At 37.7% G+C, this 17,497-nt stretch overlaps 2 protein-coding genes and 1 non-coding gene across 4 annotated transcripts; 1 reads left to right on the plus strand and 2 right to left on the minus strand.

Moving 5' to 3' along the window:
- Positions 1-1,056: 1,056 nt before the first annotated feature.
- On the minus strand, positions 1,057-8,770 carry LOC140761632 (lysine-specific demethylase JMJ18-like). Of its 2 annotated transcripts, XR_012104592.1 has the most exons (13): positions 8,479-8,770; positions 7,099-7,369; positions 6,519-6,590; positions 6,375-6,452; positions 5,751-6,281; positions 5,436-5,657; positions 4,895-5,056; positions 4,364-4,732; positions 2,947-4,279; positions 2,741-2,844; positions 2,181-2,378; positions 1,287-1,773; positions 1,057-1,129 (listed from the first exon to the last, which is right to left on the minus strand). XR_012104592.1 is itself a non-coding variant. In XM_073099052.1 (12 exons), exons 2-12 carry the CDS (start codon positions 7,357-7,359, stop codon positions 1,378-1,380), a joined length of 3,726 nt encoding a protein of 1,241 aa, XP_072955153.1. In that variant the 5' UTR covers positions 7,360-7,369; positions 8,479-8,770; the 3' UTR covers positions 1,057-1,377. The 2 variants fall into 2 exon arrangements, 1 of the variants encoding a protein (XP_072955153.1); XM_073099052.1 differs by having other exon boundaries at positions 1,057-1,773.
- Positions 8,771-13,943: 5,173 nt separating this feature from the next.
- LOC140761098 (NAC domain-containing protein 21/22-like) lies at positions 13,944-16,804 on the plus strand. Its single transcript, XM_073098286.1, has 3 exons — positions 13,944-14,247; positions 15,082-15,347; positions 16,127-16,804. Exons 1-3 carry the CDS (start codon positions 14,058-14,060, stop codon positions 16,586-16,588), a joined length of 918 nt encoding a protein of 305 aa, XP_072954387.1. The 5' UTR covers positions 13,944-14,057; the 3' UTR covers positions 16,589-16,804.
- TRNAV-AAC (transfer RNA valine (anticodon AAC)) lies at positions 14,960-15,033 on the minus strand. Its single transcript has one exon. It is a non-coding gene; the product is annotated as a tRNA-Val (tRNA).
- Positions 16,805-17,497: the final 693 nt, after the last annotated feature.

The following is a 17,497-nucleotide window of genomic DNA, read 5'->3' on the forward strand; positions in this document are numbered from 1 at the left end:
TAATCGCTAAGACTCCTCTTATTAATTAGAAAAGAGTTGAGTTGTTGTTACTACGAGTGATGCTAATCATGATGCAATATCAAAATAATAATAATAATAAGCACCGAAAATTTAATTAAAAATAAATAAATTCCCAAAATTAAATTTTTTAACCTGAGTGGTAAGGGACCAGGGAGGGAGGGAGTGGAGTTGGGACCCACCAATGGCAATGGCATGGGGGTGGGTCACCTATTAAGGAGGAGGTCCCAGAACAGAAGAGCTGCAGGGGCCAGGGGGGAGAGGGGGAGGGGGAGGGGAGGGGGAGAAGAGTGAAAGCATCTACAACATCTATAAGATAGTGTAGCCTTTTTGGGCAGTTACCTCTTAAATAATTTCCTCCTCCTAGCAGAGAGCTGCAGAAGAGAAAAAGTTAATGTATCCTTTCTTTCCTTTTGGATGAGGAGCTCTGTATGTACTTATCTGTCCATCTAACCCTGCCACTCCACTGCATCCATGTGATGTTGTGGTAAACGAGATGCTTTGTATCTTGGCCCTAACCTTTTTAGGCCATGGAAGAAACAAGGCAAACTCTACATCTCTTCTTAAACCCATGCCCTTATCCCTAATGATCATCCATTAGGGATACAAGCATTATATACTCTGCTGTCTATGGAGCTATGTGGTGGTTGCTTCAATTTCCAAAGAGAAGAAAGAACATGAGATAGAACAAGTGTCTGATTTGCTTGTGGTGGTGCAAATGATTTTTCCCTGTGTCCTTTTGGAAGGGCTTGTCCATTACTCAAATGCAGCCACTGTGACACATGTGGGGTTTACTGGGGAGTTTGATAACACTTTATTCTTCATTGCTGTATCTCTATCGTACTATTTCCACGTCATGTGGCTTTCTTCCATCCACTGAAGCAATTAGCAACCCAAAACTGTGGCAGTCGTAAAGAAACTTATACTGGAGCAGTTTGGTGGGAGGAGTAAGTAATAAATAAAGCCACCTTCTGTACCCACAAAAGAAACCGAAAATTGCAGACTGAAGAGTGGAAAGAGCACATTCAACTTAACTCATTTTGTTCAAAACTTTTCTCTTGACATGTAACTCAGATTTTGTACAGCAGTTCATACTATGACGACCAATTAGCTACATTGGGGACAAATGCAGTCAATGGTTAGTGAAAGAATGCTTCTATTAGACATGATCTGGCACAGTTCAGACAGAATTGTGCAACAAGAACTTTGAAAGAATAACAAAATGACAAACTAAACTCTATATTAATAATGGAAATCAATGGTGTTACCTTGGAAGGGAAGTATAACTCACACTGCAAATTGTTGAATTCCAGTGGGCAGTTGACTCCCTATAAAATCAGTTCTACTTCTCTATTCCCATCATTGTTTGCCTACATTCTTCTGCATCTCATCTTGCAGAGTAGAGTATGCTGCAAGCCAACTGCTACTACCTGACTCACTAAGAAATACTGAATGAAACATCCTTAGTTCTTCATAGCTTGCTTTCTTGAACAATCCTCCAAGTATGTGCTTGACCTCTTTAATTGATGGGTTGTCTTTAATATCTAACTTATCTTGCTCCTTTGTAGTTAAATCAACTCCAAATAACTTCTGAATGTTTCCTGGACTACTGCTTGAGCCCACATGAGTAACTGAAGTCTTTGCTTGTTTGGTAGATACATCTTTTGTTTCCATCCTTTTCGATACACATGATGCTTCCAACTTTGATGCCCAGTATTCAGTGCACTGATGATGAGGATCAAGAGCCTCAACTATCTGTTTGAATACATCTCAGTAAGCCGATACTTCTGGCAAAGAGTTGACTATTGATGCAAATAAACTAATATGAAGAATGAAACACCCCATCAACAATGCCCTTCTAGGGAAATTAATCCAGAAGGGTAACTTGTTTTAAAACTAAATAATGATGGAGAAAACCAATTAGAAAATAAAAGATCTTTGTTCACATGTAACTAGATTTTGTCCGTGTCGCTCAGATTATTTTTATTAACCTAGCACTAGAAAACCCCTTTCCAATATTTTTGCAGCTAAAATAAATAGATAATAATAAATATATATATTAATGCTAAATTTCCTTCTTGGCAGGACTATTACTGGAAAAACTAAACCCAATAACCATTGTCTTTTACTAAATTTGACTTTCTATAGAAGGAGGTGCATACCTGGATGATAGGTGGGGATAAGAATCCAAACATTTCAAAACCGTTCATAGATCCTGGGGTTTGCAGTGGAGGAAGCTCTTCTTTTCCTAGGCTATGGTGGTTAATTATCTCTTCATTCAGCCTTTCTCGCACCATTTCCCAGCATTGCAGAGCAGAAGTGTGAGTGAAGGATACATCAGGCCTCTCCTCTATCATCACCTGAAATGCACAAATTCAAACAAATCATCAAATTATCAATATAGAACACTCATATACAAACGATTTTGTAGTAAAATAACAAGATCAGCTTTTTATATACATGCATTTATACATATATACATATTATAAATGATAAGAGGTTTAATGGACAGCGAATCCAACATTACTGGTAAAATCCATGCTGGTAATTTGACCACATAAGTCAATAGCAATTAAACTGTTATGTTTACTTGAAATCATTATTTAGCACTCTTGATATGTCATAAGAAAAGTTCAGCTAGGTTTATAATTAAAAGAGAATAAATAGTACAAATACATTCAAAGGAAATATAATATAAAACTACTGGTTTCCATATCCCCACCTTAAATAAAGGCCCCAGGAGTCCAGCATCAAGTATTTCTGAAATGTAGTTACATGTTTTTGTGGGATCAAGCACACTAAGAAACTTCACACGACTTCTAAATCCTGCATCTCATGACATTGAAAGATTTCGTTAACATAAGTTTCATCGACATCCAAGACATGAATCAGTGAATTAAGTCTAGCTATAACGTCCCCATAACATACCTTTTGGAAAAATAGCCTGCCTTGTGCACCAATATTTTCCAGGCATCACAGTACCAAAGTCAAGAGGCTCAACACAACACTTTGATGTCTGATATCTAGATGCAGGATCATGCAGATTAGATTCATTGCGGTGGATTGAAGAATTATTGACAGGTTGACTGACTTGACTATCTGAAGGTGAAGATAAACGGTGCTGGTGTTGAAGGTCAAAACCAAACAGCTTTGGACTTGATTTGTGAGTAAATTCAGATTCTTTTGAACAGGAAGCTTCATTGGAGTTCCTGCTAAGACCACAAGGAGCAGAAACCATCTCAGATGAATGATTTGACATTGAGGATACACACTCAGAACTTGACCTAAGCAGATAAGCAGTTGTCATCATGGGTTCATACTCCATCAGGGATTTGTCCTTGTTACCCATTCCCACAACATTGGAACTTGAGGAGCATGCCAATTTAGGTTGGCTACATCCTTGCTCTTCTTTGAGAGCAAATATTTTACTTTCACATTGCTCAAGTCTCTGAAGTGATTTAATTGTAGACTCAGAAGTTGGTTGTTCTATATTCAGATCAGGACATCCACGGACCCCTTCACTTTTGTAATCTCCACAAGGAACAGCGTTGCCTTCTCCTGATGATGATCCCACAAATCCAGTTTCCTGAAGCTTCTCAACAGCTGCTAATTTTACAGCTAGATATGGCCCTTTGGAGTTCTCAATGCCATGCAGCCCATGCTCATTTTTTGAACTACACCTAGAATAGGTTTTTAACCCTTGACAAGCTTCAATAACTTCTTCAGCACCCCTGCACTCAGATTTGCATGGTTTGCCAAAGTCAAGGATCTTCTCTGTTCTGTTAGAGTAAGTAGAGCTCTCATCCACATTAGGCTTATAAGAAGCAGCTAAACATGCCTTTCTCTTGATATCCTGAACATAGGCATCACCCTTGGCGACTGACATGCTTTTCTCAGAGTCTTTTGGCTTCTCCGACAGTGTCACATCAGGAGGCAAAGATAATCCTAGGACTTCCAGTCCCCAGAGTTGCAGTGCACTTACATCACCTTCTAGTGCAGCCACAAGAGAATTTAGTTCATCCATATCATATCGAAAGAACAGACATCTTTTGCTGGGTTCGCACGAACATATAAGACTTGTATGGTTTAAACAAGCAAAACGGTTGGGTGAGCATTCACAAGAAGCAGCAGAGAGGTGTAGATCATAAAAGCATAAAAAACACTCTCTTTCATTAGAGGAATCAAAATGCTTGTCCATTCTTCTGAACTGTGAAAGACTATTAAGTCCCTCCCATCTCTTCTGCTCCATCTGGACTCTTGCCTGAAAGAACAGTCATAGTACTGATGAGCACAGATAATTAATTATCTACAAAGACTAGATTCTCATTTATATATGAAGCTTAACCTTAATTGCATCAGTAAGTACTCCATTCTTTCCACAAAAATTCTTCCACCTATAGATTCTTGGATCATTTCTATGCAGCAGAGATATATCCCAAAGTTCTCTAATAGCTTCTCTTGCAGTGCCTAGAAGTAACTTGTCATGGGACAATGATGTCTTACGGCGTTGCTCTCTGTAAAGCTCAACAGCACACTGCCCATGAGGTAACCAGTCCACAGGAGCAACATTTACTGCCTCAGCACAATTGAACCCACAATTGAAACCAGAATGGTAAGCTCTTGGGAAGGTAAGAACAAACTCCCCAGAATTCTGGATGGCACGGTAAACAGGTACTCCTTCAGATGTTAGGACTGATGGAGATAACTGTGTGACCTGCTCAAAGAAAGAAAAATTATTGAGTAAACTACTTTTAAGGCGTAAAAAGCACTATATATGAACTTGCCATGTGATTCAATAAGAAGCTCTATGTCTAGAAAAAGAGAGAAAGATAAAGATGCAAAAGGAAAGAAAACAATGTGAAAGAATTAAACTTACCAGTTCATGCAGTAGATCAGGCTGTTCTTCAAACAATTTTGGAAGATGCTTCCTCATTGCGTCCTCCAACTTCACAGCAGCATCACCGGGTACCCCATACCATACTTTTGGATCACCAAAATGCATGTAGTTCAGAGAGTAAAGGTGATGGTCTTCCACATGCTATTACCACACAACACATTATAAGATTAGGATAATCAATTATTATTATAAAATAAATTGATGCAGGTAGCAAAATGGAATTTAGACTGTTATGTCAAACTAAACCAAGGGTTAGATCTAAAGATGCAATTATTCAAAATGATAAAGGCAATATATAATCAGTTCACATTGAGAAAAGCACAGCCTGAAGTCTTTGAACTATTCAGAGGCTACATTATGCTTCATCACATCCATAACAATGCAAGAGCTTAAATCCTATCAACTATCTAGCTTTGATTAATTTATATAATCAATTAAATGATAAGTTGAACGTAGTATCTGTGTTCTGCTAGTTAAGAAACGAAGTGGGATGAAAAGAACAATTGATGTATGCACTTACCCAACAAAATGATGAAAAGCACATCCCCACATATAGCCATGGCACTAATACGCCAGATATATCTTCACTTTCAAATGAAAGAACAGAACCAGGAAGTCGCGGTAAATTATTCAAGTTCCAACCTGACAATGCATATCGATCTGATTCACTCTTGTTTGAAAGTGGTGCTTTAGGAAAACCACTGCCAAAATTTCCAGTGTCTAAATCTGCCCCATAGTGTACCTGCATTTAAATGACAATAAATAAGAAAATTAAGAAACTAACATTCAATCAAGTTTGGAGATCTGAATCTTTTGTTGCTAGCAAAATTATTACCTCAGTTTCATCAGTAGCTTCTTCAACAATCCGCCAATATTCTCCTTCGATATCTGCCACTGAGGGTCGTGACCTTTCCTCATGGACCCCATTGTCATGAGTAAAACTTTTATTAGGTTCTTTCATTTCAAAATACTGCCTTTTAAAGTCATCAGCATATTTCTGGAAAGCCTCAAGTGTGAAGTCTGCACCAGATTGAAAGCCAAACTTTTCTTCTGTGTCTGAGGCGACACATTCATTAATTTCTGTAATATTGGAGCTATTACGCCTACGAGTCATCCCAAACCTCAAACGCTTTCTTCTCTTCCTTACTTTGTGACAACGACCTTTAGATCTTTTTCTCACAGGTTCCCTGTTCTGAAGCTTGTCAACTTGTTGAATTCGAGTAGTAAACTCAGCATGTCCCCAGAAGCTCTTTTCCTTCAGAGGGCATGGCGGTGCCCACGAACTAGGTGGAATAATGCGGCATATTCCATATTGTTCGGCTACCTGGCGTATGCTAGCAATGTATCCAAGTGTATCTTTGAACTCCTAAGAACACAAGAGCAAGATGTCCTAAAGTATAAATACCAATACAAAACATTGCACCATAAAATAGGAGACTAGCAGTATGACAGTATATACCTCTTCACTTGGATAAAACACAGGAGCTTCACTGATAACAGGTTTACACGCACTTTCTGGATGCCATCTTGCCGTTGCCTATTGGGAAGATTTAATTAGTGGAACCTGAGTAGTTTAAATGAGTAAATTCTTAAAACAGTGTACCTTTTCACGTTTAGACTTGTTTGGGCTTCTTGTTGTATCATCAGTTTCCCTGGAATTTCTTGAGGAGCGATCCTATCAGAAAACCATTATTAAAAAACTGAGGGCCACCTTTTGGAATAAATTTGACTTTGGAAATTTACAATAACTAAGCAGGCAAGAAAGGAAACTTATTTCTGCAGAAGGGACAGATGATATCTTTCCACAACAAGAACTACAAATAGTATATGTTGCAACTAACAGCCTCTTGTGAAAAACTGAAATTGTAAGTATCCAAATCTAACAAGTAACAACTGAACCTCAGGATTTCATATTCACAATATTGGTATGGTGCATAACCGTAAATGTACTTATTTTAGATATTGCTTGATTCATAACCTGAAAAGGGAAAAATATTAGAACTTCTTTCAGTTACAAACCAAGCGTCTAACCATCAGATGCCAAATTAGATCAAGAGACACATTTCAAATATAATATCATCCTGAAAAATTCACCATGAACTAAACAGAATTATATGAAACATGCATCAATGAATCATTGAAAAATCAGCGACCAAAGCTGTGTAGGGGATAAGTGCACAAACCCTGACACAATCTGACTCATCTTCTGAGCTAATGTCAAAAATTCCATAATAAATATCAGTTCTGCGCCTACGAGATCGCTTGACCTTCACTTCATTGCAGCCACCAGACTCATCATTTATCTGTATTGGTGGAGTAACAATATCTTCTGGACAAGAACCTGAATTTGCTGTAGCGCTGCCCATATCTTCTCTGAACTCAACAGACATATCATGAGAGTTTGTTTCTAGGCCCATGCTCTTTGAAACACATTGTGTTGCCATGAAGTCTTATCTGTAGGTAACATCATATTAAAATTATCAATACCTTTGTCAGATTTTTGAAACATTACATACTAGGAAATGAACGCAAAATGAAGCATGGCTATTTCTGAAGAAGTAAGCTGCTACTCATGTGAACTATGACAGGCATATGCCAAATCTCACACCAAAGGCATGAAGACAGTACACCTATGCAGTTATGCTTCGTAGTTCCTGTTAGATATTGGAAGATTCAAATTGGAAAGATGGTGATATTCATCCTCAACCTTCACATTCTTCATTGACCATCATTTATTGGCAAAAAATATTACAAATATCAAGGAAAAAAAATTGAGGGTGTGCAATCTGCTGCCACATCAGTTAGGCAGATTAGTAAATACTCCCACATATAACTATAACAAAGAGCAAATTAGTAGATAAAGCTCAAAACAGTGGAGGTCACACATATAGATCATATATCACAGAGAATTAGATGGGTTTCTTGGGATCTGCAGCAAGATAATGCAAAAGAGCCAATCAAAGAATGCAACTCATTACCAAGACAATAGACAAAGGGTAAAGGGAAACCCTAATCCACCATGAGAACTCCTTCACGTAAGTTAAACCATCAAACAAACAGAGGAAAGAGAACCTCCTTACTTCGTTTCAGATCAAACCACCCAAGAATATCGACAAACCCTAACAGCCAATCTACAATAAGCAGAGTAATGCCATCATAGGAGTCAAGAAGAACCAGAAACCCACCTAATCCAATGAGATCTACAGGTTAAATTGGCCAACAAGTATATAGAATAAAAAATAAGGGATAACAAGCAATCCACCAGAGATCCCCCAAAAAAACAGAAAGCACAGAAAAATGGCTAATTGCAACAAAACCTAAATATAAAAAACCCAATTAAAAATACAACAATTTTAGGGGTGAATTAAATCACACATAAGACTGGGAACCGTAAATCCTATCAGAACCTTATGTTAGGATGAATCAAGATGCAGCAGTATACCCTAATGCAGATATTTGGCAACAAATTACATAAATTAACAACATGAAACATAGGGGAAATAGAACAAATTTTTGAAGCATTGAGAGATCAACCAAAGGGAATCGAGGAATACCCATCTCACCTGTTCATGGATTTCAGAGTCGTGAGCAGAGACGAGGACAAAAGCATCGTTAAACTTGATGGAATCGGATAGAACAGCAATCACAGCACCCAAGAAGATAATCCTTAAAGACGGCTAAAAATATCTAGCAGAAGAAGGGGAAAAACTTTCTCCCTCCTTTCTTTTGTGGGAGATTGGAAATTAAATCTTCTTTAATTCTATCTTCTCCTCTTCTTTTTGGGGGTCTGGTTTAATTTTTTTTTTTAATTAAAAAGAAAAAATAAAGAGGAATGAGAAGAAGATGAGTCAACCACGCCGTGAACATATCCTGCGCGCTTTTAACTGAAAACCCGAACCCAACCAACGAAGGAAAGAGCCAGATGCCGTAGATTAGTCCAAGTTACGAGATGTGAAAGACATATTTACCCCCTAGTTTTCACAGAATTTACGATTACGGCCTTAATGTCCTTCACCGGTTGGTGAGCTAACCCCCATCTAGTCATTTTTCCATCATATATCTTGGTGTATGGAGAGTAATTGACTAAATTAGTCTCGTTTCAAACGTAAGCTTATTATCTAATAGACAAATTTACTTTTGACATCTCAGCTATTATCGTACGAGCCTAATAAAAAATATTAAATTTATCAGTATTTTATATAAGGATATATAAGAAGCTTGACTAATATGTGATTGGGTGAAGAAGAAATCAAGATAAATTATTTTCGGTCTTAACAGAGTCAATGTAAGTCATTAAGTGAAAAAAGTATTACTTTGACAACTTAATCCTTTGAAATTAGTAACGAAATTAATTATTAATATAATACCAGTACTAATAAATGTCACGATTTCTTAATTCGGTTGAGGTACTTCATTACGTCCACCGGATGGTGACGGGATCCACACCCGGCGAGATCCGTTGCGTGCGGTGTCTGCAAACTGGGTCTTCGGAAGCTGAGTATGCGACATGGTATGCTTGAAGATTCGTGTACTCGGATGGCAACAATAAAGTAGTTCTTTTACTAGCCCACGTTTTTCTGGCCCAAAACTAGGGGTGCAAATGGGTTCGGAGATTTCGCCGGTCCAAGCATTGTTAGACCGGACCGGTAATAAGTGGACCGAGTCGGGTTGGATTGCATTATTTGCAGAATACCCCCCATATAAACCTATTATTTCAACTATATCGGTGTTCATCCTTCTCTCTCTCTCTCTCTCTCTCTCTCTCTCTCGTCCACCACTCCGCTGCCCTTTCCGGAACCCTCAGCAATAGAAGGTTCGTCATTCTTGGAATTAATTTCAAGCTTTGGTTGACTAGTTATTATCTTAAAGGTGGCAAATTTATGCAAGTAAGAGAAGACTATGAGTAACCTCTTCCTGGAGATTAAGAAGTCCACTAGGTTTAGCTGTCGTGTAAATTTATTTTAGTTTAGTTGATGCTAAGTTAGTTGCATTTTCTTAATCTCCTTTCGTAGCATATATTAATTTCGTGAAAATTTGGATCTAGTAGGGTTGTAATACTATTGATGTAAAATAAATCCCTTCTGCTGTGTCATTTGATGTAAATAAATGATTTAAGTATCCACGTAATGTAATGTATGATGTTGAGAGCCAAGGAAACTACGGTTATACTTGAATCACAAGCTATCAATGCCATCAATGATATGCAATGTCCTAGGATTGAAATGTAATGTGCCGAAACCTACAGGATTTCTGCAGAAAATTAGCTAAATATGATTGCCTAATAGAAGTCTTATTGAACATCTTCTGCTGTATGAACATCATACTGTGCATTTTTTGAACTTTAGCATCATAGTGTGTCATGTCTTTTGTCTGCAAGCGTCTGTCTTGCTAATTGTTTGAGTTATATGGGTCCTTAGAATGTAATGTTGGGTCTTAGCCAGTGGGTACCAGTTATATGAATAGTAAGATATTATTCTTCAGAACTAAAGCAGAGGCTGCAGTTATATGGAAGAGGTGAAAAAGTTAGTGCACCCACAAAGTATGAAATGGCATGTGTTTGATGAACTTGTGTAACCTTGTGATTGATTAATCTTGTAATATCAAGCCTACTTATCACATGTTTGCTTATTTGTCCAAGTCAACTGTGAGCAACACTATGTAAATTGATTTTGTTGAGACAGCGAGGTGTATTATATCCTACATCATTCAGTAGGCTATAGATAATACCTATTGCTTCCAAAATCCAAATAATCATTCTTTATGTTTTGATTGCTGAAGGTTAAGAATATTTTACATTAAAAGCATACTCCTTGACAATCTCCAGATTTTACTGGTTTGGATATTCTTTTTTATCTTTTACCTTGGATCATATCAATTAATGTGTGCACACGTGCATTTTATTGTTATTCTCATTAAATCTCACATAATGTCATGATCAAATAAGATAGACTTACCCTTTCAGACAATATGTATCCCTGCTAAATGACCTCTGATTGATCCCGAACAGTATATTTAACAAAAGCTACTTGATACGATTCAAACAAATGGTATATGGCATCTTGAGACATACTCCTTCTCTTGCTATTGGCATTAATTTTTGAAAGTAGTAATTGGTCAAATGAAGGGATGGAATGGTTTATATAGAAGGAAAGTCAGCAATTTTAATTGGGTATCCTTCTTTATCATAACATTTCTTCAAGGATGCTAGTGGGTGTTCCCTCTATAGAATTGCTGCTCTTAGATCTTCCTTTAACCATTGATAGATTTCTAGAGAAAAGGAACAAATTCTACCCACTATTTTCTTTTTCTTTTTCTTTTGGCTCATTTAGCTTTCTAGATATTTCTGATAAATTGGAGGATAATAAGAATCAATTTCTTCTTAGTGGCTTTTGCGTACTTTCTGAGCAAGTTTCTCTTTTGGAGTCATCGTCAGTGACTCTGTTCCACTTGCATTAAATTTGCATTGAACTATCAGGACTTGCTATTGGATAGTAATGTCAACGATTGTTATTTTATTCTTAGAAAATAATTTATCTCGATGATGACTTGTCTATAGATAATTAAGTATATTATCAGTAAACTGGGTTCTTGTACCATCTTATTAAAGAAAGTAAGCTTGTATTTCTTGAGTGTTCCTGTTTTGCTTATTTTTGGTGCTTGGTTTCCAGACCTGTGTGCTTTGGTTCACAGCCCATTCTCCATAAGCAAAACACATCTGTGAGATGTGGTGGAAAGGCCAGAGAAAATAACTCTCTTGAACAGCATCACTTTATAGGTGATTCAGTAAGAAATTTCTCTTTGCTAATTTCATGTGGAAGCAATTCCAGAAAATTAACTCCCATATTTTATCAGCACATAAGGTGCCTTGAAACTTGAGACAGAGAGCTGTAACCAAGTAGGAGTTATGAAGGAGGGTCTCTCTTCATCTCTATGATTGAAAGAAATGGCCCTTGCGAAATACTATTTTGATTGTGACCTGGCAATAGTTGGCCCACTCCAAATGGAAATGTGGGCCCTCTAAAACATTATCCAAATTAAGTATATAAAGTCTCATTTCAGTAGGTGGGGATGAGAATGACTGATATGTTTGCTCAGCATTTTAATTTACCTAACTACTTTGACTCTTCTCTGCAGGTTTCTCTAGATCCTACGGCTCCATGAAGGCTGCAGACATTTCAGTGACCAGATATCTGTTTGGATTTTCTCATCAAGTTGTCAACAATTGGTGGGAGAAGCACATGTAAGTTTGACACAGTCAGTTACTCGATACTGTAGATCTAAGTCCTCTTATAGCTTATTTTGGAAAGGCATGACTATATAACTGAGGTATGATGGTTAGACATCCCCCCTCCCTCCCCAAGATTGGCTTTAATAGGCTGGGCTTTTTAAAAGAGACCACCTTGTTTTTGATCTGTATTGACTGAAGAATGGTCTCTCTGCTGAACATCCTTATATTTGGACAGAGATATTACCAACAATTCAAAGAAGTGAACCAGTTATCATGCTTAACACGTAATTATTGTTATGGATATTCTTGTCGCATATTGTGGTTACAGATTTCCACCTTTTTACTCGTTGAAATCCGGAGGCCTAACTTCATGCTTATTTTATTTCAAAGGAACTTTTAATCATTAATGATGGCTTCATTTAAGTGGTTTTCATTGTTTTTATTTTTATTTTATTTTTAATGTTCATACTATTTTCTAAACTACAAGGGAATTGGACTGCAGATCCTATGAAGATCAGCAGTTGAGCTCCTTAACAAATTCTGTGTCCTTTTTCAGGAATAAACTGGCGGTGGTGCGGCGGTGACAAATGAAGCCAGCCCCAAACTGCCTAGAGGATTATGTCATGGCCTAGTATGTCTAGCAGAAAATAAATCCAAGAAGCATGTGGTGGTGATGGCCAGAATAATTCACCAGACTGTCAAATGACCTATGTCATCAGCCTAACTTAATCAGTTGAAGCAGCCAATTCGCGTGGCCCAGTTGCTATCAAATGGCATCAGATGGCTGATAACATGTTGCCAGCTGGTTTGTGATCAACCTACCGCTAAGCGTGTACCTCGGGCCATGCCATTGGCCAGTTCATGCATCACAGCGACCTTTGAATTGGCCTCTTTAGTTTCTTAACATGATGACAACAACATAGCTATCAGAAAAGGAAAATATAAGAAACGCGAAGGTGATATGGAACTGTGGGATGTGGCTGTGGGGAAATTTTTACAGCAGATCAAAGGACCTTATCAATTGGTTCTAGAGATTAAAGGGCATGACAAGTTGTAGAATATGATATCGACATTACTCTTCGTCGTCGATTGATGAAAAAGGGTCTGTTTTAATCTATTGGATTTACATCGAACTTTACGCATTATTGCTTCGCGATGAATCTTGAAGACATTCAATCTTCATCGGATGGCAACTACTGAGACAAATCACTGCCGCCATGAGGAAGCCATGTGAAGAGATGGGAGAGGTGGACCGTTTTTAAGCTGTAATTTGTGCCCATATCGCTAGTACATTTCAAGTGCTCTCTGGTATTCTTATGAACATACAGAGAAGAAAGAAGAGGAATAAGGATAACATTGAGCTCCTGAGCTCTATACATACTCAATCTGTACACATCTTACCAGCAGCTGTAAATTATTTGTGACACTGATTTACTTCCTTGGTCATAAACCATGTAACACGAGGAAACATTTGCAATCTTTTTTTTTAAAAAAAAAAAAAATAACAGTCTCTATTTTTATTCTTTGACAAGGAATTACAAGATAGCTTTTGATCGAAAGGAAATTGTCTGTGGAGATTGGATGATTACAGGATCAGAATTACTGATGAGATCTTCTTTGCATTCATAGGAACAAAAACTTGATATGGATTGGTGGGCCCATCAACAGTCTTTCCACATCGACATTGCCACGTGTCACGGCACACTTCTCCAGAAAAAGCCCCTCCCCTTGATTCAGTTGACTTGTCATTCCCCCCACCCCTATTAATACCTCATCTTATAACTCCCAATTTGGGGATCTCCTCACCGCCTCCTCGGATCCCGTCACCGCCCTCCTCCTCCTATATACTCTTCTCTCTCTCTCTCTCTCTCTCTCTCTCTCTCTCTCTCTCTCTCTAAGCTCTAAGATCGCACCATGAGTTACTTAAGCATGGTGGAGGCGAGACTGCCTCCGGGATTCCGATTCCACCCGCGGGACGACGAGCTCGTGCTCGACTATCTCTCGAAGAAGCTCCACGACGGCAGAGGCAATGGTAGCTTATTCTACGGCTTCCCTGCGATGATCGACGTCGATCTCAACAAGTGTGAGCCATGGGATCTTCCTGGTGAGTCCTCCAATATCAACAACCAACTATATATATATATATATATATATATATATGGCTAAAAATATATCTAAGATTCTTCTCATATGAATTCGTTTGCCTCACATAATTGCACCATATTTCTTTTTTTTTTCTCATAATCCTTGCTTTCTAGCCTTCTATACTTTGTCTATTATATGCATGCAATATATAAACTTGATAAGGATAGAGATCAATGAAGGAAAAGTTCTTCGTTATTGTTATTTTGTAGTAGGATATTGCTATAACAAAAGAAAAGGTTTTCTGTCAACGAGTTCTCTCCTCTCTCTCCACAATATAAATTAACCAAATTAAAGATACTTAGCACACCCAAAAAAAATAAAAAAATTCATATCTTTTCCTTCAAAAGTAATTTATGATGAGAAGGATTAATCTTCAAATTATTGGCCTCGTTTTGGCTCTATCTCTAACCATGATGACAGAAGAATATTCTCTTTCCAAGAACTTGGTCCTTCTCAAACTCTTTATTGTGTCCTCTTCCTAAGGTGATGAGTTGCCAACTTTATATCCACAATATCTATTTCTCTTCTAATCTTTGTAGGAATCCACCTCAGATAGTGACAATCGCAAAGCCTATCCATCCATCCTTTCGCTCATTATTGGAAACACCAAAACTACTATAAACCACAGTTCAAGGAAATTAAAATAAATAAAAGTATATGAAGTAAATTTATGGCGTCGCCCGGACTCGAACCGGAGACCTTCAGTGTGTTAGACTGACGTGATAACCAACTACACCACGACACCATTTGATTAGATTTCCTACATCACTCTAAGATCACAGTTTACTTTCAGAAATGGCATGCGTGGGAGGCAAGGAGTGGTACTTCTTCAGCCTCCGGGACCGGAAGTACGCGACCGGTCAGCGGACGAATCGAGCGACGCAGTCGGGTTACTGGAAGGCTACCGGGAAAGACAAGTCGGCGAGCCGCAAAGGTGCGGTCGTCGGCATGAGGAAGACCCTAGTCTTCTATCAAGGGAGAGCTCCCAAAGGGAAGAAGACTGATTGGGTCATGCATGAATTCCGCATGGAAGGACAAGGAGAGAAGTTCTCACTCAAGGTAATACGTAAAGAAGATCCATTTATTTATATATATTTTCTAGCTAGTTGCACTAACCCTAATGCTATTGACCAAGTGGGAATAAAATGAGATATAGTTTACATATCCATGCTGAGTTTGCTTCATCACCCATATATATATATATATATATAGAGAGAGAGAGAGAGAGAGAGAGAGAGAGAGAGAGAGAGAGGAATATAACGATTCTCTAATTTATTAATTGATGGTGTGGTTTTGGAATCAATCAAGCTCATAGAGATTCTTGAATGAATTAATTTGAAGACTTTCATGATTATTGAGAGCTATAAAGAGTTTATACTTCATTCTTATTTGTGATGGAACTCTTCTTTAATCTTCTGGCAATCTCATGGAAGATATCGAGTCTCTTTATGTCCTATTCGAATCCCCCGTAGGTATTATATTTGCTAATCATTCTACATGAGATATAATTATATCTCTTAGTTTAATGCCTTGTTGTAATTAGGTTTAATTCCTACCTCCCCTAATACCACCTACTCAAACGCATACAGAAAAACCTAAAGTCTGAATTCAATATGATTACTGAGCTTTCATACATATTCAACTCTTCGTTTGAATTTTAATACTCTCCTTGTCATAAAATAAAATGCTAAACTTCTCACTTAAATAAAACTAACAAAAAAAATCTTATAAGATATATGTTAGGCAACGGACCAATAATATATATATATATATATATATATATATATACATTTTAACGCGTGTAAATTAATTACTCACATTATTGTTTCTCTTGATAGGAGGATTGGGTCTTATGTAGAGTGTTCTACAAGAGTAGAGGGAGCAGCTCAAAGGCAGCAACAATGGAAGCTTGCTATGACGACACAACCTCTACTTCTCTCCCTCCTCTTACGGACACCTTCATCACCTTCCACCACCCCACGCCGAGCTTAGAGGGGTATGAGCAAGTGCCCTGCTTCTCCACCCTCCCTCCAAACTTCATGTCGCACCGCCAGAATGCCGCGGCTCGTGCCATGGCCATGGTTGACGGAAGCTTCCCACCAAGCAAGAGCTTCAGTGATAGGGGAAGTCTACTAGACTTAGTCTCTGGTGAGAAGAAGGAAGTAAAGGCTATGCTGAACCATTTCAGTAGGTTGGAAGGCAGTAAGCTAAAGGAGGAGGCTTCTCAGAGTTTGGCCCAAGGAGGTCTTGAGACCTACTTAGCTGAGAATGGCCTATCACAGATGTGTAGCCTTTTCTGAATGCAGTGAGGATTAAGGATGAATAGGATTGGATTGCATGTATACTGTTTGTTTTTGTAGATATGGCTTCTCGGCTCTTGTACATTATTTAACACCTACAAATAACTAATAAACTCTTGACGTCATTTTTAGATGGTAAGAGAATGTAATGTTTGATCCTTTTGTGATGTAATGTGTTTGTAAACTAAGGCCCCATATTGCACCACACCAACCATCTACAGTAAGGTTGATGAGCTGAGCTTTCATATATTTTAATCTTGCATCTTGTAAATTAAGACCTTATTTGGTTAGTTTATAAGAATTAAACGTAAATAAAAAAAAACTTATATATAGTTTGATAACTTTCATCGTACCTTCTAATTTGAGATAGAAAGATGTGCATAACTTATATATATATATATAAAGTTGTGCGGATTAATTGTACTTATGTGAATTTCTAAAGAAAGAGTGATATTTATATACTATTTATAAATATAAAAGAATAATTTATAAATAAAAAGGGCTTATTTATGAATCAAAGGTTTGAGTATTTTTGAGAGCAATGCTGCACCAACCAACCAACTAACCACTGAACTGTAGAATGCACATTTATTATAATCTATTATAATGATGTACCAACTACCAACATCTAATCTTAAGACTATTCTTCATACCATCCATACAAAAAATACAATCTTAATCTTCTTCGTCTTCTTCTTCTTCTTATTTATATAGTGTATAGATGATTAGATGGTAATCATGTTGCTAGATTAGTAGTCTCATGAAGGATAGATATATGATGGACTTGGATAACCCGGATAAGCCCAGTCCTATCCATATTTTTAACCAGATCCAGTCCAGGATAGGAATAAAGGGGCCCATGGATTACTTATCATTTCAAGTGGATGCCGAGTTGCCTAACTTCATTTC

This window comes from Typha angustifolia, chromosome 6, assembly GCF_048772165.1.
Source record: "Typha angustifolia cultivar Huaian chromosome 6, ASM4877216v1, whole genome shotgun sequence".
In the NCBI taxonomy this organism is placed as follows: Eukaryota; Viridiplantae; Streptophyta; class Magnoliopsida; order Poales; family Typhaceae; genus Typha; species Typha angustifolia.